At 41.8% G+C, this 22785-nt stretch overlaps 1 protein-coding gene across 1 annotated transcript in view; it reads right to left on the bottom strand.

Moving 5' to 3' along the window:
- Nucleotides 1–22785, bottom strand: part of LOC140897313 (uncharacterized) — a 97035-nt gene that overhangs the window by 43800 nt on the left and 30450 nt on the right. Inside the window, exon 3 of the mRNA XM_073310217.1 lies at nt 12376–12578. Coding sequence (XP_073166318.1) covers nt 12376–12578 — 203 coding nt within the window. The remainder of the gene's footprint in view (nt 1–12375; nt 12579–22785) is intronic.

The raw sequence follows: 22785 nt of genomic DNA, 5'->3' as shown, positions 1-22785 counted from the left end.
CTATTTTCCCCCATCATTCCACCAAAGCTAATGAAGTTGAGGATTAGTTATTTGATCTAATGGCAATAGCTTTTCAATAGACATGCACAGAATCATTGATTAGTTTGTCCGCGCCTTGTTTGCGTTGGAACGCTGTTCAATTTACACCAATTAAAGAATGCTTGGTTTGTGTATTGAAGAATAATTAAGGGATGGGATTCCCTATAGGCTGCTAAAAATGACATCTGACTGGAATGGTGATTACAGCATGAAGGCAGCATTAGTATTTAAATAGTCTGACTGCTCTATAAAACCATTACAGCATCTCACCATGAAAAAGAGCATTAGTTAATTTTGCTTATAACTGAATTATTTGTATGTATTTGCCTGGTCACTTTAAGCAAATTGGACAAGGCAAAGCTTAAAACGAGTGTGCGGAGTTTGGTGTCAGAGGCAGCTAGAGCACCATTTAGGATAATTATGAGATATATATAAATACAAATGAACAACAGAGCTTTGTCAGAGATACTCAGATGAATGCAAAGCATAAAAATAAATTTGTTGCTGAAAGAAAAACATCAGAGGGGAAATGGTATGGTAATTATATAATAATCAAAACTTTACACAAGAAATTCTTATCTGGCCACCACCTTGGTTCTCAAACCGTTGCCCAAAAGTCTGTGGAGCTCTTGCTGGTGGTCCACTGAATGACACATCTTGAGAACCATGCAGTGAGAGATTTGGGTGTGGCCATGGAAAGTGGTGCAGGAGAGTAGATCTCCCTTGTGAAGTGATTCACAGAATGAAACCATTGGAGAACCACTGGCCTAACACATCCATGCAATGCTTTCATAGACAAACTTGGTTTTCCATGAATTACAAGGGGGAGAGTGTTTAAATTAAAAGAAAATAAACTTGGGGGGAATGTTTTTAGCGTCCATTAATCATCCCTTCTAGCCTTTAAAAAAAAAATCTGAAAGATTACAGTATCTACAATAATGGTCCAAAACATGACAGTAACATTACTGTAGCATACGCTGCTTGAGGCCATTCCTATACTATATTTACTTTTCTGTAGTCTATTTAAATGTAGTATATTTATTTTACTATATTTAGTTACTGTAGTATATTTTATAAGGTCATCTGCTCACTTCAAGGCCTCACATTGCAGCCACCATCCTTCCTTTAAGGATTTATGGGATTTCATTTGAAGGTCATCAACACACTCTTTAATTGATCAAAGAGTTCACTGTTAAGGAATATGATAAGATTTTTCCATTTAAGCCTCTGAGGGGAATGAGACTCAGAATAAATTAGATCTGAGTCATCCCACATAACTGTAGAACACAACCGCTGAGCTGTCCTCCATTTTGTTTTAAATTATAAATAGTTTTTTTTAAAACAGCCTCCTGCTTCTGCTCTGCTATTGGTCTTCACCACTTTACTTTGGCCCTTCAAAGTTAATACTTCCTCTCAGTGACCAGCAAAAATCTCCCTTTGCAACAAGCCAGATATAGAGGTGTATTGTTCCCTCCACCCAGGCAAAGAATGCCTGTTAATTTAATAGGAACTATACATCCAGAAAAGGGGGAAACTATACCCTGGGGAGTAGTCATGGAAGATTAATGGCAGCAGGAGAAAAGTGATACAGTGCAGGCAGAACAAAATCAGAACCACCCATAGAAAGCTGGACAAGAGTTCATTTTTTAAAACTCAATCAGAACGACAGGAAAGCTTATTAAAAAATCAGGACTGTTGCAGTGCATTTTTACTTACACTGGCTTTCAGGAGACATGAATAGAAACCAAACAGTAACTCGTTTTTTTTTTTCATACCTCGTCTCAGAGGTCTCACTAGCAAAGAAGAATTTAGCACTTAATTCCTGTACTTTTATGTGGAAAATTAGGAATTTGCATTTTAAAAGGAAATTGCTTTTCAAACTCTCATAAATTTTGTGCCATCATGTGCCAGCAATGCCCCTCTGCCATGTACATTGGTCAAACTGGACAGTCTCTACGTAAAAGAATAAATGGACACAAATCAGATGTCAAGAATTATAACATTCATAAACCAGTCGGAGACCACTTCAATCTCTCTGGTCACGCAATTACAGACATGAAGGTCGCTATCTTAAAACAAAAAACTTCAAATCCAGACTCCAGCGAGAAACTGCTGAATTGGAATTCATTTGCAAATTGGATTGTATTAATTTAGGCTTTGGATTGTATTAATTTAAAATAGAGACTGGGAGTGGCTAAGTCATTATGCAAGGTAGCCTATTTCCCCTTGTTTTTTCCTCCCCCCTTCCCCCCGACGTTCTGGTTAAACTTGGATTTATGCTGGAAATGGCCCACCTTGATTATCATACACATTGTAAGGAGAGTGGTCAGTTTAGATGAGCTATTACCAGCAGGAGAGTGGGGTGGGAGGAGGTATTGTTTCATGGTCTCTGTGAATATATTGTCTTCTGCAGTTTCCACAGTATGCATCTGTCATAAATATAAAGGGAAGGGAAATCCCTCCTGGCCAGGGGAAAGCTCCTCTCACCTGTAAAGGGTTAAGAAGCTAAAGGTAACCTCACTGGCACCTGACCAAAATGACCAATGAGGAGACAAGATACTTTCAAAAGCTGGGAGGAGGGAGGGAAACAAAGGGTCTGTGTGTCTGTCTATATGCTGGTTTCTGCCAGGGATAGCCCAGGAATGGAGTCTTAGAACTTTTAGTAAGTAATCTAGCTAGGTATGTGTTAGATTATGATTTCTTTAAATGGCTGAGAAAAGAATTGTGCTGAATAGAATAACTATTTCTGTCTGTGTATCTTTTTTGTAACTTAAGGTTTTGCCTAGAGGGGTTCTCTATGTTTTTGAATCTAATTACCCTGTAAGATATCTACCATCCTGATTTTACAGGGGGGATTTCTTTATTTCTATTTACTTCTATTTTTATTAAAAGTCTTCTTGTAAGAAAACTGAATGCTTTTTCATTGTTCTCAGATCCAAGGGTTTGGGTCTGTGGTCACCTATGCAAATTGGTGAGGCTTTTTATCCAACATTTCCCAGGAAAGGGGGGGTGCAAGTGTTGGGAGGATTGTTCATTGTTCTTAAGATCCAAGGGTCTGGGTCTGTAGTCACCTAGGCAAATTGGTGAGGCTTTCTACCAAACCTTGTCCAGGAAGTGGGGTGCAAGGTTTTGGGAAGTATTTGGGGGGGAAGGACGCGTCCAAACAGCTCTTCCCCAGTACCCAGTATTAGTTTGATGGTGGTAGCGGCCAGTCCAAGGACAACGGGTGGAATATTTTGTACCTTGGGGAAGTTTTGACGTAAGCTGGTAAAGATAAGCTTAGGAGGTTTTTCATGCAGGTCCCCACATCTGTACCCTAGAGTTCAGAGTGGGGGAGGAACCTTGACAGCATCCGATGAAGTGAGCTGTAGCTCACGAAAGCTTATGCTCAAATAAATTGGTTAGTCTCTAAGGTGCCACAAGTACTCCTTTTCTTTTTGCATAAATTTTGGGTTTCATTTTTTTAAATAGAGAACAGCATTCTCTACCTTCATCCCCAACACATAATAAATAACAATTTCAATTGGTTCTTCTCAGAAAGGGGTAGGCCAGAAGGGAAGTAGAACTAGACAATGAGAGAGGTATTCCCGGTTACTGCTGAGAGGAGGCAAGGTGTGTACATTTAGCCATTTATTCTCCTCAGCACTCCTCAGTAGGCACACGCCTTATTCTTTGAATTTAAATCTGAGGGACTGCATGGGAGAATATTTAATTTGGGACAGTAAGTATTTAACTAACATTTGACCATGCAAGTCTGAAAATCTCAGGACCTATCTGAAATATAATGAGTGTTTCAGGGGGTTGTGATTTTTTTTTGTTTGCTTTTGTGAGGTGGTTGTTTTGGGGTTTGGTTGGTTTTTTTGGTGGTGGTGGTAGTGGTGTGGGGGCTTAGTTTAAGATGATTTATCTATGCTGGAATCAGCTACTTGGAGATCCAGCTGCGGTCCAAGATGAGTGTCAACATTTACAAAGACTTCTGGTGAAATTCCCTTTCCCCGCTCCTCCCACAGGAAGATTACAACATGAGTGTTGGCACATAAGCTAGCCTGAGCTTGATGACATTCAATCAAAAATTAGTTAGCAATAAGGTTAGTACAAATCATCATTTGATATATTACTGAGTCATATGGGGTGAGGCGGCTGCTCTCATTTTGGCCCTGCTTCTCTTGCTCAGTGCATCATCCACACGGAAACCGGTGGCTGGGTTGTGGTGTTCTTCTAATCCATTCTGCGGTGTTCTGTCAAAGAACAGTGGTCACTTGAACATATTCTGGATTTATCTATGCACAAATTGCTCTTGTGATAACATACAAAATGAGTGGTTGTTTGGAAACAATTGTTTGACAAGCTGTTGACCCTTCACTACTTAAAAGAGTTAAGTATTTAGAGTTGCTAACTGGTAATAACTACAAATAGCCATGCGCCACAGACTTGGGATCTGTAACCAGATTTAAAACAACCCAGTGCTCTAGGAGTTTTGGACCTGAGGTTGACTTTGGGCTCAACTCTGCAGGTGATAATCAGTGATAAGCAAAGCTCAAAGGATTTGGTTTAGTTTCAGTTATGTGCACGCATCATCAAAGGGAAGAACAGCAACTAAGATTTTCAAAAGTGACCAGAGATTTCTTTTAGGTATCTCATTTTGGGGGTTCCAAAAACAAGACATCTTAAGAGGCCTAATTTTAACAAGATGGGTGATCAGCATTTTCTAAAAAATCAGGCTCCTTTAATATATCTTAAGTTAGGCACCCAAAAATTGAGAAACTGAAAATCACTAGTCGTTTTCAAAAATTTTGGCCACCTTTATTGGGCGCTGCAGAGGAGTTAAGTAGTATCTCTGTCTTGGGGAATTTATGCTATAAGAGATCCTGGAAGTGCTCATAAAATCCAATTTCCACTCTTTAAAAAAAAAGTTGTCATGCAATTGTAATGCAGTCCAAAACTCTGCAATAATACATTGTAAGCTGTATTGTGTGGGACCATTACCTTAGAATAGTGTTGCATTTATAAACAAGGGCAGCTTCATAGTCTTTTGACTGTGAAAGGTCCATTAAGTAGTACCATCCATTATCTTTGCATGTGAAAGGAGATAAGAATGATCCAGGTGAAAATTCGTTTTCATAGCCAATATTTTAAAGGTTGTATAATCTACTGGAAAAAGTCTGTCCAGCCCAACAATCTAAATGCAATGATCCTTCATATAAGGATCATATAGGTAAATCACCTTCCAACTAGAGTTATGAAAACCTTTCCAAGTTCAGTTTGAACTAGTTCTGTAATCAATCAGTTCTCATGAGTTTGAGTGCCTTGATTTTCTAAAAGGTCTGAACAAACCTATTTTTCCAATGTTCAAATTTGGGATCACACACATTTTGCATGAATTCACACAAGAATACTGAAACCAGGAGTAGAGCTTGTTGCCCCTGGAGATGTGCCTGATCCATGAAGTTCAAATCTAGATTTGGATCAGAACTGAGGAGTCCCCAAGAACTGCAGACTTCCAAATACTCAATCTGTTACAGAGATAGGTCTGAGCCATTAATTTCTCACATCCAAATTCAGATTTGTATCAGAATTTCCTCAGAACTCAAGAAAGTTCAGATCTAGTGTTGCACTCCAGACACATCTGTAGTAGCCAAATTGGAAAACCCTCTGTGATGTGCACATATTAACCTTCCACAGATCTCATTTTCCTCCAGGGCATTTTGGAAGAGGCCCTGGAGGTTTTTCGCCTTCCTCTGTAGCATGGTACACGGGTCACTTGCTGGAGGATTCTCTGCTCCTTGAAGTCTTTAAACCATGATTTGAGGACTTCAGTAGCTCAGACATAGGTGAGAGGTTTTTCGCAGGAGTGGGTGGGTCAGATTCTGTGGCCTGCGTTGTGCAGAAGGTCGGACTAGATGATCATAATGGTCCCTTCTCACCTTAGTATCTATGAATCATTCCTCAGACTCAAAATGCACAAGTGAATAGCAGACTCAAGCAGGCTGATTCTCATTCACACTAAGGCCTTGTGACACCACTCTGGATTTGACAAAAATGTCAAGTTTTGGCATAACTTTTTCAGACACAAGCAAATCTTGAGTGAACCACTGCTGGTTTCAGAGTAACAGCCGTGTTAGTCTGTATTCGCAAAAAGAAAAGGAGTACTTGTGGCACCTTAGAGACTAACCAATTTATTTGAGCATAAGCTTTCGTGAGCTACAGCTTATGCTCAAATAAACTGGTTAGTCTCTAAGGTGCCACAAGTACTCCTTTTCTCACTGCTGGTTTGTGAACACAAGTTGAGTTCCAATCAGTCTTGATTTTGTGTGTATGTTCAAGGTTTCTGTCTAATCCATGCATGTTTCTATTTTCAACACACCCTCCCCATAATGAAAGTTATTTATTAATCAGTTATTTTGCATCTACCATAGTGACTTTGTCAAGGGAAATTTCCTTCACTTCACAGTCCACTTTCACAAGTGGCTTATCATGGCAAAAGTGTGCAGCATATTGAGTACCATGAAGAGAAGAGGTCATAGCAGACATCTCTGTTAATGTTACCTGTAGTAACATGTCCTGGGATGTTTAACAGTCTTCACCTAGCTTGCACAGAACCCCCAACATTTAAAAATAAAATCTTATGCATCAAACATACATTCTGCAAACTCACCCTCTCTAGAGCCTTTTTGACATCCAAGGAGGTGATGAGGAGGAGGATGATAATGATTATTTATTATTTGTGTTATAGTAGCACTTAGGGAACCCCACCTCAGGAGCTGGACATCACTGGGATAGGCACTGTATAAATACATAGTCTGGGCTCCAGTCTAGATGGATCTAGATGGATCTCTTTATGATAGATGGATGCAACAGACAAATTGTGGAATGGGAGAGTGGGAGGACAAGACAACAATAAAATGAATATTTTGCATACCAGGCAGAGGTGTCCACTCACTAGGTGTTATAGTCACTATCAGCTGATAGTCTTTTGTCGGCATGATGGCAGAGATCTGATGATGAGGGGAAGGGAATTATAGGCATCATGGTGGAAGTATGGGGATGAGGATGGGGGAAAGCACTCTGCTGGCAACAGAATTTAGCAAACCTAATTCAGTGTGATCTGAAGGATTGGGCCATGGAAGTGTGACACTAAACCCAAGGCCAGAATTTGAATTGCTACAGTACCTTAAAGATGGAGATAGATAGAAAGTAATTTGGGATTCCTCTCCTTCTTAATGCAAAAAGTAATTTGTGCATCAGAGGCACTGAGAAGGAAGCAACCCACTCAAGACAGCACGCACATGCCACACTATGGGAGAGAACAAAGAAAGATGTGCAGACATAAAAATCTAGGCTAATCCAACACCAATCCATTAATGACTGCAATAGGCCCAACTAAACATAACCTTTTAGCCTTAGAGATTGCAGCGAAGAGACGAGTCTTGTCTTACCTTAAAGGATGAACATTACCTTTTTCATACAGACACCTCAAAATACTCTTCCAAGGGATCTTTAATACCATACGTTTGAGTATCCTTTAGGAAAGGAGGGACTAGCAAGGCTAAAATCAGGCTGCATAAACATTTCCAACACCATTATAATCCCTCTTTTCAAGGGATTCAGATAATTAGTTTGTTTTATTTTCCTGGAGGCCATAATTTGTCACAGAAACCCTCAAATCAAGGATAGTTTTTTTTAAAATAATTTCCAAACTTTTATTTACAGATATTTAGCTGGTTTTAGTTACCATTTGGGAGGAGGGGAGGAAATGGGTTTAGATGTATAAAATCATTGTACTTCCACTATTACTCAAATGTAACAGATTCAATAACACCAGATTGTTGTCTGTTCTGTGCCTTGTTATTATACTTTCAAACTGGTCTGAAAAAGACATTGTTATGTGTCAGTGTAGTATTCTACCTATGCAAAATTTGCAGTGCTACCAATCAGACTAAGCATGGCTCTATGTATCCTGTCTACACTTAATATAGTGCCTATGCACTGAAATATATTTTGCTTATGCTGTATTAAGTGGTATCATAACATATCACAAAATTTTGGCAAAATATTGAACGATAAACTAGTAACATCTTCACATGATGGAACTGAGAACAAATCAGTGACTCTGTTTGCATCATGTCAACCTGCAGCCGAATGGCAATTCAAGTGGAAGGGGACTAGCAGTAGAAGGGTTTTCTGTTTGTTTGTTTGTTTTGTTTTGTTTTTGCAGGGCTTTTTTATTATGAGGTATGTTAAAAGATCAAACAAATTGGAGTTAATAAAAACCAAATAACACTAAAGTTCTGATTTAAATTAAAACAAAGTACTGAATCTGAAACCCTAAACTTCAGGAAACTTAGGACTCAATGTATCTGTGATGTCATGCCATTAACTTCAACCAGGGATGAATGTGATCTCGATTTTGATACCTGGCTCTGAATTTTGAGGCGTTGGTCCGTATCTAACTTCAGTCAATAAAGGTTAAGAAGCACAGTGGTAAACCTCTTAGTCTATTCTAAAATCACATGCTTAAATATTGTTATATTGCAATATGTACAATTTGATTCTGCCCTTTGTCTGAAAAAAGCAAGTAAGTGTGATAGGCTGTGATAAAGGCAGCCCAACTTTCTTGTATGCTCACACCATATTCTTCTCTGTTTTGGCAGGTGTGCACAGGGAACTGGTTTGGGGCATGGTTTCCATATCTGTGCCTCTGGTAAATGCAGTCAGATGTGCCCATGTATGGGATTATTTTTGCTAGTGAAAACTACACTTGGTAGTTACCATTTGCAAGAACAATCCTTATGATTAGCAAAATCAAAATTATCTTCCTCTGAAACTCTGGATGAAAACACCATGTGCATGACCAGAAAATATAGAGAATATTTCCCCCTTTTCTTATAGTCTAGTTCTGTCCTTTGTGATCATAAATTTTATATTTGTTGTTTAGCTATGTTTATCTTTTTTAAAGTAGAAAAGGCATGGGAAGGGAACGGAAATAGGACGATATACAAAAAATAGAATACAGCTCATTGCCACTAAGCACAGCAGAGCTGATCCTGATCTATTGCAGCATTTTATGGCATACCTGAGTCAAAATTCCAAAGCCTGGCATACTTTTCACTTCAAGAAGCATCGTGCCATGGGCTAGGAAATGCTGTAGACAGTCTAGTCTCTCATTTTGTATAACTGAATAATCAATCTCCATTCTGTTCTGTTATATAATTGATGTAGCTCCATCGAAGTCAACCATGTATAGAGCCAGATCCTCAGCTAGTTGATTTCTCTGGAGTGATGCCAATTTGCTTCAACTGAGGATCTAGCCAATCTTTCTTTCACCTGTGCCAAATGTAGTATAAGGGTAATATTATTCATTTAATAAATCATCCAAGTAAAACTCAATACAAGTTGCTACAGCAATATGCAGAAATATTCTTTAGTTGAGCAATTTCAGAATTATAGCCGAGGATCTGGCTCCATGTATCATTGAATGTAATGCTATCAGTGGGTTATACCCCCAACACCCCAAGAGAGCATCACAAATCCGCATGAAGTGGGTCAACTGAAGAGGCTGGTGGGATAACTGAGGAGTTAAATGAATTTCTTGCATCATCTTTACTACTGAGAATGGTGTCGAAATTCTTAGGCTGAAGGCACTTTGCAAAGGAAATCAGAGTGTGGCCTTTACACAGACTGGAGTCTCAATGGAGAACGTTATAGAGCAGGGATCTCAAACTCAAATCACCACGAGGGCCACATGAGGACTAGTACATTGGCCCGAGGGCCGCATCACTGACACCCCTCCTCCCACTGCCCCCGGACCTGCCCCTACTCAACCCCTTCCATGAGGCCCTGCCCCTGCCCCGCCTCTTCCCACCCCTTCCCTGCCCCCATTCCAACCCCTTCCCCAAAGTCCCCACCCCAACTCTCCCCCCGCCCTGCCCCTATTCCAACCCCTTCCCCAAATCCCCACTTCTTCTCCGCCTCATCCCCTGAGCGTGCGGGTCCCCGCTTCTCCCCCCTCCCTCCTGGAAAGTGCTAAGCGCTGCCAAACAGCTGTTTGGCAGCGGGAAGCACCTGGAGGTAGGCAGAGGAGCGGAGGCGTGGCACGCTGGGGGGGGAGGGGAGGAAGTGGGAGAGGGGAGCTTGGCGGCCACAGGAAATAACTTGGTGGGGGGGTGCAGGGAGTTTGGCGGGCCGCAGCAAATAACTCCATGAGCCGCATGCGGCCCGCGGCCCGCATGTTTGAGACCCCTGTTATAGAGTGACTTGAGAAACTCAAGTGCAGTCAAGCACCACAGCCAGATGGTGTTCCTTTGGGAGCTCTGAGGGAAATAAGGTGTGAAAAAGCCAAAATATTGACAAGGGTGTGGATTATTTCCTTAAAAACAGCAGCTGCTCAGGAAGACTGGAAAGTCCTATTCTGCTGCTTGTCTTTAAAAGAAGCTGAGGAAGATCCGGGAATTGCAGAGCTGTGAGCACCACCACAGTTCTAGAGAACCTGAGACACAGTTATTAACAGTAATTTAAGATAAAGACAGTAAAACCTTTGGATGCATATAACCTCCTGGAGGTCAAGCCAGCATGGCTTCTCCAAGGAAAAATCGTGCCTGGCTAACCTGTTGAAGTATTCTGAAAAAGTTCAAAAATAGTAGAGAAAAGTGACAGTACACAATCTCCTTGAATTTCCAAAGGTTTTGAGGCAGTTCCTCAAAAGAAGGCTTATAAAAAAAGTAAGGAAATAAAACTCAAATGCCAAATCCTAGCTCACACAAACTTTGGGAATGCAGCATCCATCCCAGACTGGGATCCAAGTTTCACATCTGGATCCCATCTTATAATAGGACAAACCAAACCCAAGATTTAAAACTCCAGAGCTAAAGTTTGCAGTTCCAACTCATTTCATAGTTACAAATGAAATGTGTGTGTCCATCTATGGGGAAGAAATTAAATATAAAACCAAAACAATTAAAATAATGGTTTGTCAGACAAAAGTAGAATTGATGTAACTTGCTGTTGAAACTACATTTCTGTGGCTGGTACAAACTGTAGAGGATTATGAGAAACAGATCAGTCAATTTTGTTGGTTTTGGTTAGCCTCGCTTCTGACAAATATTTTGGATGGTTTGGATTTGCGTGGTTTCATACCCCTTCAGTTTCACTTAAAGTTTTGGGTTCATTCAGATCCAAAACCTTGCAAGCAAAACAGGCTATTACTGTTCTGCTCTTTGTATCCCCTGTGAGCTCATTATGTTTGGGCAGTTTTCAGATGATACTAGGGCTGGAACTAGACAAAATATAAGATGTGGGACATCTTTGACTGGTTTATTGTAGGCTTTTAGTTGAGAGACAGGCGGTGATTTTTGAAGACAGATTGTAAGAGAGCTTATAAAAATAGTTACATTTGCATTAAACCAGATCCTCAGCTGGTATAAATCAGTGTAACTCCTCTCTGTCACACATACACGCATAGAGACTCATAACAGTTTTGTTTCCCTTGTTTTAATTCAGTTTTGTTTCTTTTTAGTCGCAGTGCTTTAGTTAGCTTTGTAAATTGTAGGTTTTAGGAGTTAAAGTTCCTTCAGGCTTATGTGAGCATCATTTCTTTAAGGAAGGCAGGAGGGGAGGAAATATGAGGCAGAGGTGCTGGAACTAGGAGTGCTGGGATACGGCAGCACCCCCTGGCTTGAAGTGGTTTCCATCATATCCAAGATTTACAGTTTTGCTCAGTGGCTTTCAGCAAATTTGTTCCAATGCCACTGAGATGAGGTGCAAGAAGGAGAGGGACATCTGAGCAAAAGAGATTGTGGGAGAGGAGAAGGTAAAAGAAAAAGGTGGGAAGGGGAGGTGTCAGATGGACAACAAGGTACCAAATGTTAGGCATGCCTTTCTGGGCCCTGATGCACTGTTAACATTGTAGCTGACAGCCAAGGTGCCATCTGATTCCATGGCAAGAGAGAGGTGATCTTGAGTAGTTGAGCTTTTTGGAAATACATCAGGTAAGTACAAGGAGGCCTGTCACCAACAGCAAGGTGGTAAGAGTGTGTAGGGTGATACAGACAGGTGGCTTCTCCTGTGGCACAACTGCTATTGAAGGCATGTATTAACCATACAAAATTCTCTGTTACTCCCACACTTTAGGGCACCTACCTTTACCCAGCTCCTAGGGCTTACGGTAACCCTCTTAACTGAGGCACCCATCCTTAGCCCATTCCTAGGGCTCAGGGCATAACCTTCAGCTGGTTTGCAGGACCTTTTACCAGTGAAAAAGCCTTACACAGTAATATCCTTAACCTCTATTAGCAGTTACCAAGCAGAATACACATGCTAAGCATACAATGCTATGCTCACCAATCCTGATCAGGCAGGCGGACTTTCCCTGTTGGCCAGGCAAGGTCCTCTAGTCTGGATTCTGGTTGCTGCACATCACGGTCGTGCAGAGGAGTCTTAACAACTTTGATCTTAGGCTGTGTCTTAGAGGTGAGTTCTTCTTCTTCTTCCAGGTCTTTCCTTCTTATTATTCTTCTGTTCCTTCTGCTGGTCTCCTTCTTGGACTGCAGTTTATACAGTGAAACTTGAGTCTTGCTTAGTTATACCTTAACCAATCATTTTACTAAAACAATTCTTTAACCAATCATACCCCATCACCTTAATTGATTTACACCTAGCAAAATTACAGACAGAAACAACCAAAGAACCAGACAGAGACCAGACAGATAAGTGGCAGAGAAGTGGGGACCATGAAGATAAAACAATACAGAAATGAGGCTTTTACAACCACAACCATTGATAAGTGATTTCTTGCCAGACAGGATGCTATCAAACTAAATTTTCTTTAACCATCTTAAAATCTGTTTCTTTATAGGGTGATGGTGGGTGCTATTAGGAGGATCGCCTTAACAGCTGGATATTGCATTGTTTTAATGTAATTTAGATGGAATGTGAGGATGTAACTTTATGCTTCTTGGCTAATGGCTACTGCTCTCCTAATATGGCTGCAGACAAAGGCCTTAGACTCTACAATATGGCTACAAGAAAAGGCCTTATCCTTACAGCAGGGACTGTTTATTAGTATGTGCTTGCACCTAAACAATGGGGCCCTGCTACTGATTTGGCTCCCTGGACACTATTGAATATAAATCATAACCACCACAGGGAGCAGCAGCTAGCTGTGGAGAAGAGTGGGACCAGCTGCTGGAAGGGATGAAGGCATTGACTGAGGCACTGAGTGAGAGAGGGTCACGGGACAGTCAATGGAGACTCATTGCCAAGAAGAGGAAGATGAAAGCACAACAGAGGTTCACCTCAGGGAGTTGCTCTTGGCCACTCTCCAATAACTGGTGGTGAGCCCCGGCGAGGAGGAAATAGCAATGGCGAGGGGCATATAGTGTTCAAGTGATGATGGTAGGTAGATGCAGTGCTGGAGCTGGTGTGCCCGAGAGAGCATCAGGTGGTGCCAATAGAGAAAACAGAACTGCCACTGGGGAGCAATACCACTTGCAGAGGTGAGCCCATGATCCTTCGGCTCCTCTACTCTACCCCATCTCTGGGGCGTCGAAGTGGGTGCAGACTGGTTCCACTGCACTTGCAACTGAAGCAGGATTAAGGGCTAAATTTTTAGAGATGTTTTGGTGTTTAAAAATGCAGACTGGTGCCCAGTGGGATGCCTAGGTGTCTAACTCCCATTAATTTCAATAGGAGTTGGGCATCTAGGCACTTTTATAATCCCACTAAGCAGCAATCTACATCTTTAGGCATCTAAACAGCTTTTCAGATCTAGCCCTAATTCCTTTGGGCTGCTCAGGTGAAAGGGTAAAGTAGATCCAGTTTCTAGCTGCACTCAGTGCTGCCATGTATTTTTAACACTGGTGATATTACCAGTGTTCATCTTTTTTAAAATGTTGTTTCTTTTCCCTGCTCAAGGTATCACTTTAAGGAAAAATTAGTACTATTTGCTCCAGTTTCACATAGTGTGTGCCCACACAGTACCACTGTCCTATACATAATCAATAATAAAAAAGATGGCAATAATCTCCCGAATGTAGCCCATTGTAAATTGAACTATGATACTTACCTACTTCATAAGCATATTGATTGGATCAATTAACTCATGTTTGTAAAGTATTTGGGGATGCCTGAATAAAAAGTGCTATACAAGTGTAAAGTATTGTTATTAACTAGAGCTGTGTGATAAATTTCACTTGCACCTTTTAGACTACTTTAATTTAGCCCTGCATGAACCAACAATGTTTTGCTCCAGGTTTTTTGTGTTCAGTAATTTTTCACTAAATTCAGATAAAAATACATTTGCTCTATCTGGATTTCCATCAAGAATCTGAGCCTTTGCTGGTTTCTTTCAAGTTCAATGTGTGTTCTTTGGGAAGCCTCATAAGAGGCAAAACCACATGTTACTTTTCCTGTGGCCCTGATTGGCAGAACAAAGCCTTCATTGTCTGACTATACCGAAAGGAGGACAGAAGACATTTGACATGGGTTTAATCAGGCCATAACTTTATTATTAGATGTCTGAGACTACCCAGCAGGTAAAAGTGTACAGGGCAGGTAACCCTATGTTTATTCCATAATTACCCTGGGGGCTTTTACCAGCTCCCCCTCTTTTTTCATCCAGGTCCCTCCAGCAAATCCATTGCTGGGACCTCACCATCTACCCCCCTTCGTAGGAGAGTTAAGGTGGGCTATAATAATGGAGGTTGGATCCCTGCCGTACCAACCATAGGAGTCCCCAACTGCCACCCATCCCCATTCACTCCTTTACCAAACACCTCTTTTTAAGACCTTTTCCAAGCCAATTATCCGGTCACTGTATACTTTCCTATGGAGTATCTTCACTGGACGTCCACCCTACACTTGCATAATGAGTTGCGACATATTGCCCACTACCCTTCATGCCAGGCATGCACAGAGCCCTTCCTGAAACCCGCTGTGGGTAGGGTTGCCAACTGTCTAATCACACAAATCCAAACACCCTTCCACGCCCCTTCCCCAAGGTACCGCCCCACTCACTCCATCCTCCCTTCCTCCATCATTCATTCTCCCCCACCCTCACTTGCTTTCACTGGGCTGGGGCCAAGGGGTTTGGAGTGTGGGAGGGGACTCTAGGCTGAACTTGGGGCAGGGGTGTAGGAGGGGATGTGGGGTGCAGGCTCTGGGAGGGAGTTTGGGTGCTGGAGGGGGCTCGGGCTGGGCTAGGCAGTTGGGGTGCAGGAAGGGGCTTGGGGTGCTAGCTCTGGGAGGGGGCTCAGGGCTAGGGGTTGGGGTGCTGGCTCTGGGAGCGGGCTCAAGACTGGGGCCAGAGGTTGGGCTGCGGGAGGGGGTGAGGGGTGCGGTCTCCGGCTGGGCATCACTTATCTCAGGCGGCTCCCAGTTGGCGATGCAGCAGGACTAAGGCCAGATCCCTGCCTGCCCTGGCCCCGTGTTGCTCCCGGAAGTGGCTGCCATGTCCTTGCAGCCACTGTGGGGGGTCCAGGGGACTCTTCACGCTGCCCATGCCCACAGGCACCACCCCCACATCTCCCATTGGCCGCAGTTCCCAGCCAATGGGAGCTGCGGAGTCAACACTCGGGACGGGACAGCATCCGTAGCCCCCTGCCTCCCGCCCAGGGGATGCTGGGTAGTGTGAGTCACTTCTGGGAGCAGCACAGGCCCAGGGCAGGCAGGGAGCCTGCTTTAACCCAACTGCACCACCAGACTTTTCGCATCCTAAAATCTCCCTGTTTGGCTTCTGTAGCCGCCAGGAGATAGCGCCAGATTCCAGGAGACTCCTGGCAAAAACAGGAGGATTCACAACCCTAACTGTGGGGAAAGTGTAAAAACCCCAACTCCACCTGGGTCAATATGGTGGCAAGGGGAAATTTACTTCCCAGCCCCCCTTAACAAAGGGGCGGCTAGCGTAATGCCCACAGCAGATCTGGACCAAACCTGGTATTTTACCACCTAAAGGGAGAGGAAGGGTGGGTGCTGCCTCAAGTTGCTCCATGCAAAAGGGAGGGCTAAGGCACAGGGCTGTCCCTTTTAAACCTCTCATTTCAAGGGGATGAGTCAGTGACCACACTGAGCCCTTTTGCAACAGTTTTCATCTCACCCGCTCCCACTAAGCCATAAAGTACAGTTCCCTTTATTCAGCCAGCGTGCCAAATATCCCCCTCCCCCCATGGCTTAAAGGTGCAGAGCGGTCATTTCTCATACGGTCTGTGTTTAGCTGAACTCTTCTATCCATTTAAAAACAAAAATATCATTTCATCCCATTTTATTAATCAGACTGAAAGAATCTCCATTTGTATAGCCAGGCAGAGAGTGGAGAAACTGAGAGAGGAGAGGGTTTGTTTCCTTTTATGGCAGTCCCACACAAACAATGCATCAGAGGGGCCTCATCTTTGTTTCTTTCTTGCAGGCGCTGGCTTAGTATAGTTCATAAGTGAGCCCATGTAAATGTTCATAAACCTGAGGAAACCCAGAGGCAATACAGAGATTAATTAATTGTAGCTGGATGTTTGCAATGAGATTCAAACATGAAGAAATGGGTTCTTTCAAAGCAAAGCTTTTGTGAATGTCAGACCCAACCTAACTTAACGCTGCCAAATAAGTCTGTTTTGAACTGAACTAGAGTTTGCACACCTCTGTTGTTAACCAGCTGTGATAAAAAGTGGCCTCCACTATCCAGACATGCCATATGGCTGCCTGTCAGTGTTCACTGGCCAAAGGTTCTCACCTGTCTTCTATGGAGCAAATTTTTATCTGGCTTCAGCTATAGAGCTTCCACTTATGCAGCTGGCAATTGCACCCACTTATTACATGTCCTAATTTGTTCTTCTGAATCTGCGCGTGTATGTCTATATTTTCCACATAAACATGCACATTGTCATAGTTTGCAGGTAACTCCAGAATGGGTTTTTACTGTAAATTTGTTTTTATTATATAATAAGTCAGCCATACCCTACATAGGAATAAATAAAAAACAAAACACAGGACTCTGTTTATCACATATAAATATTTTAATGATTTGGGCCATGGAGTGCCCATATGAAACAAGACTTTATGCAAAAAATATATAAGGCAATAGGCAGCATAATCAAATCAGCAAAGAACATTTATCCCACCCTCTTAGAAAGATGACTTCAGCATAATGAACCAACAGAAATAGCTCATCAATACTGTCTCCTCTGAATTGTATTAGGTGAAACAGGGTAAAGTGAAACAAGCTGTACCATCATCACTTTTACTGGTAATTTTTTTCTATGCTGACAGCAGTTTGAATTGCTTAAAGGAAGTAAATAGGCTTATATAAATAAGGTATAAATGAACTTATTGGGAGCCATTATTTTAAAAGTCTGATCCAAAAGATATTAACTCACGAAAGCAATGTTCCACACAGCTGACCGATTTAAAGAAGCCCCTGCTGGTACAAAGAAGAAGGAGTTAGCAGATACCATTAAACATGACCAGATGAGGCTGCAGGTAGCCAAAGCTTTTCTTAATGAAAATTTAAAGAGTGTGGATGAAAATGATATTCCCCCACTCCAACAGAAAACTCTGGAAAAGACATGCAATTACAACCAAGATCTGTTTAGCACTGAAGAAGTGTTGTTTGTAGCACTTACACCTATTTACTAGACAAGCCAATATGTTCAATAGTTGTAGATTTTAAAATAAAACACCGAAAGCTGGACATTGTCATTTTTATCTCACGCTTTTGTGTCAAAAAGAAAATCATAATGGTGAGCGTTTATTTTTAAAACCAGTTGGACTGATTGTTTCAACTACTATAGGCAATGGTGCAAGTAGAAATAATTTCTTGCCGGTACTGCACTCATGGGAGGGAAGCAAAGGGGGGTATGTGACCTCTCCAGGTGACCCTCCATGTGATTCCTCCCTGCCCCACCCCCAGTTCGGGGCCCCCACGCTCTCCCTTTCCTCTCCGACACTCCCCTTTGTATATACAAACATCAACATGCTTAACTACTCACTGTCCCCCAAAATACGTAGTATTTCAGTCTGTTTATATGGGAGTTGGGTGAGGAGCCATTTCAGCATATGTATGACTTATTAAAAGACAAATTTTAAATAGAACTGTATCCTAAACTGCTTTATGGTATTGTACCAAACACTACATTTCAATGCGGGATTCAACTTCCTTTATAGGAACAGACTCCTAAAACTCTTACTAGTCCACAAAAGTGGTCCATAGTCATGCAAATAGTCCCATTGTCTTCAATGGGATTGATCAAATGATTAAGGGTTACAGGATTAGGTTCCAAGTTTGTAAATTGTTCTGGATGAAACTGACAATGCCTGAGCTGTCAGATCAGAAGGAGCTTCATTAGAATAAAGGTGAGCAGATGTGTGATAAGTCTTAGATCTGTTGCTAAGATGAGGAACATATTTTCAGGAAAGTTCTTGGCAGATTCCTGAGGTAGCTGGTTTAAGGCCATCAGTGTCCAACATTATAATCTTCACTTATAGTTCTCTCACCCAGAAAGCTGGAAAATGAGGCATTTGTTTTCTTTGTTTTGCTGCTCCAGTTCCAGTTAACAAAATGCATGTTAAACTAGTTTGGCTGCAAAGAAGAATTCTATGTACACTGGGGACAACACCTGATTCCTATCAGGCTGCAGAACTGGGCTGACATCAGAATCCAAACATCCTCTGGTCAGTGCAAGCAGAGGCATTCCTCTAATGGTTTGGACTTGATGTGATGCAGTATGGGTGTCATGGATAATTCAGACCAATGGGCAGCAACAGAATCAAAAACATCTTCCGTCCCCTGCACCCCTCCCCTCTTGAGGACTCCTGACCAACCTAAAGCAGCACAATACATATGCTAACAAACTTAAACAAAGCCTTTGTTTAAATTTGTTAGCATATGTATTGTGCTGTTAAAGCCATTTAAAGAATGAATGCCCTCCCTAACCATGTTCTGCTCCCTTAAGGAGAAGAGCCCAGCACCACCCCCACACCTTCTGGAGGGAGGAGCTAGCCCCAAGTCTTTCTGGTACCCCATACCCAGTAAAAATCTCTTGCCGAGACTGCGTACTAGAGGGTACCTCCCTATTTGCACTCCTGACTATAGGTAATAGTGACCAACAGAATAAAAAAAAGTGAAGATAAGGGAATGATCTTGCAAAAGGTTCTCTGTCACTCTGTCTGCCTGTATAGGAATTTTAGGACAGTCACCACCAAAGTGTCAGAGTGTATAAACTAAGACAGTTGGTGCTCAGCACCATGCAAAATCAATCCTTAATTCAGAGCAGTAACAGCACCTCGTGACACCTCATCACCAAAAAGAAACTGACAATCTAGACCAGTGTTGAGAGAAGAGCAAGAAAAATAACCAGGGGACAGAAGGGATTGATTTATCAGGAAAGATTAAATGAGCTAAATATGTATACACAGCTTGGCTAACTGACAACTAAGAGGAACATTATAATAGTCTAAAGATACTTGAAGGAAATAACTCCAAGGAAGGAAAGGAATTATTTAAGGAGGTTCAAGGGAACATAACTAGGAGTAATGGGATGACATTAAGAAAGGGGAAAAAATTGACAGCAAGATCCATTAGGCAGTGAAATCGTTTCCCTAGGGAAGCGTCATCACTTGGGACATTTAATCTAGATGTACAAAACACTAGAAAATATGCTACAGGACACAATCTTGCATTGGCAAGGAGCTGGACTGGATGTCCTAAAGGTTTGTACGTTGCTAATTTATGTGAGTCTGTAATTTTCCTGGCTTGTGCCATAAACTCATTGTTAACTCAAATGTATTTATTTTCTCTGGGCCCAATCCAACATCCACTATAGTCGATGGATGTTTCCAGTGGGAGTTGGAATGAGCCCTCCCTGTCTTTGTCAGTGTCAATGTCTTTGTTTCCTGTTTGAACTGTTTTAAAAGGGAAAAACCCAATCATTCCCAAAGGATTTTCATGAGTGTATTACTTACCCAACAAACCAGAACTACTTCCTCAATACGGTAAAGAGATTTTAACCCATGTGTATGCTTGCGGGGAAAGATGCTTTGGAACCTCTCAGATAAATAAGCACGTATTTTCAGAAATACATGTAAGGGAGCTAGAGACCAGAAAAAAAAGAAACTTCCAAGCACCTAAAAATACATTTCAGGGGAAAAATTGATTCAGTTACAGAAGAGTTAAATGAACATTTTCTAGATATTAAACCAAAAGATATTTCATAAGATGTTAGCGCCCTCTTATTTGAATACCTCTTAAAGCAGGAATGCAGCTGGTGGAAAAACAGAATGTTGCTGCAATGAGTTTATCCATTGATCAGGATTCGATTCTATTTCTGGTTAACTGAATAAATAGGTATGTAGTACAGACCTTTTTAAAAAACAGTAAGTATAGTAAGCACATACAGGGGACTTAATTTGGTCTAATTTACATGCACATGGTCTAGTGAACAAAATCATGTATGTATGTGGCAAAATATATATGCACAAAACACACTCTTGAGCTGAGACGTCGTATACCAACTTTCATCCTCGCTTACATTTACAGGAAATGTAGGTCACTAAAATAAGGACTGATAATGAAATCTTTGCCCAATTGTTACTATATTGCCATGAATTTTAAATAGTAAGTAATAACCAATTTCTTCTCTACAGTTCATACAATAAATAAAATCCTATGTGAAAGATGAAGCCTTTTATTCCTTTGTCAAAATCTGATTGAGTAAACTACAGATGTTAAAAGGCAGTGTAGTTCAAAGAATTAAAAAGAGAATCGTATGGGGGTTGTAGCAAGAACAATTTTAAGAGAATAATATAGAAAATATTAAAATGCCATTATATAAATCAGTGGTACATCCTCACTTTGAATACTGAAGATTGGTCACCTCATCCCTGAAAAGAGATAGCAGAAATAAAAAAAGTCCAGAAAATGGCAATAAAAATGATGAAAGGCAAAGGGGAGGGGAATTTCATGAGAAGAGATTAAAAACACAAGGACTATGCTGCAGGGGAGATCTACCCCATGGGGGTGCAAATAAAATTTGCACCATGACAGTTCCATCTGGAGAACTGCTTGTGACCAGTGCTTCATAAGACCTCTGTTGCCAGAGACAGTTTACAAGATGCACTGAACCCTAACCATTCTTGTGGCTGCTCTGCACAGCTATGGGCCTGCTATAAAGCAGATACTCTGCATCATTGCAGCCTCCTCTCTGGGAGGACTTTCACCTGCCAGAGCCCCTGCCATGAATCAACTCTGTCACAAACCTGATAGGTGACCCTGGGCAAGTAACTTCTTTCTGGACTGTTGTTTTCACATTTTGGATGGAATTTTCAAACATTTGAGTAACTTAGGTGCACAAGTCCCATTGCCTTTCAGTAAGTCTTGTGCTCCTTAGTCACTTTGGCTCTTTTGAAAATTCCATTTCAACTGTAAGCCCTTCAGGGCTGAGATGGTCTCTCACTATGTATTTGCGCAGTGCCTAGCACAATGGGGCCCTGATGTCGGCTTGGGTCTCTAGGCACTAACAGTAATATAAATAATTCGTCAATCATCATCATCAAGCTCAGTTAAAGGCATAGAAAAAACCCTTCAACTTTTTCCATATTGCAAGATGAAATCTTTAAAATGGATAAGAGGTATTACTTTTTTAAACAATGCATGGTTAATTTGTGGAACTCACTGCTGCGAAATACTACTGAAGTAAATAGCTTAATAAGATTTTTAAATGACTAGACATTTAAAGAAATACAATTTCAGAAGTTGGGTGAGATTCAATGGCATGTGTTATGCAGGATAATAGACTAAATGAGCATAATGATCCCATCTGGCCTGTAAATCTATGAAAGTTTGACTAGCTAGGATTACATTACTATGGCTAAGTATCCCAATGGTTCATGGCATAATTTAGTCACAAATTGGGGTCAGGAAGACATTGCCCTCATGATACCACGGATAGCTCAGTGGTTTGAGCATTGGCCTGCTAAACCCAGGGTTGTGAGTTCAATCCTTGAGGGGGCCATTTAGGGATCTGGGGCAAAAATTGGGGATTGGTCCTGCTTTGAGCAGGGGATTGGACTAGATGACCTCCTGAGGTCCCTTCCAACCCTGATATTCTATGATTCTATAAAGCATTGCACAATTAGGTACATTATGTAGAGGGATAAGCTGCTTCTGAAACATCAGCTATGGTGTTGTAATCTTTGTCAGAGTCACAACACCATACTTGAAGGACCATGTGTCTGTTCAGGTATAGCAATGAATAGGTTCCAATATTCCTCAAACAAATGTTCAGTGGCACAGAAGTCCTGTGTATGGAAAGTCAACAGCCATCTGATCTGCCCAACGATGGACAGGCTAGTGCAGGTCTGGAGCCATTGTATACAGGAACTGCAGAGGCCCAGAAAAGACTAGAGAGCTTATGCAAAGTATGTCTCTGCATCCCATTCACCACAGTTGTGCAGATCCTGTCTCCTTTCTGTCCCTGCACAGGAGTCACAGAGGCTGCAGCGATCTGGGTGCTGTAATAGCCCCCACAGAACTGCAGGGCAGGAAAAAAGAGGGCCAAGGACTGGAGGAGAACTCAGTGAGCACCTGGATGAAACAGGTGTTTGTGAGTGGGAGGGGGCTGGAGGGTCAATAGTGCCTGTGTGGTTCCTCTTTCCCCAACTATCTGCATGGGGAGGAGGGCGGGGGGGCGGCTTCTGGCCAGTACTCCCATCTAATCCATTTAGGAGATGTCAGCAGACTCTGGTGCTGAATGAGGGAGACCACTTGTG

The sequence above is a fragment of the Lepidochelys kempii genome, chromosome 1 (assembly GCF_965140265.1).
Source record: "Lepidochelys kempii isolate rLepKem1 chromosome 1, rLepKem1.hap2, whole genome shotgun sequence".
Classification (NCBI taxonomy): domain Eukaryota; kingdom Metazoa; phylum Chordata; order Testudines; family Cheloniidae; genus Lepidochelys; species Lepidochelys kempii.
Note: the sequence above shows the minus strand (reverse complement) of the source record. Positions and strands in the feature narration are given on the sequence as shown.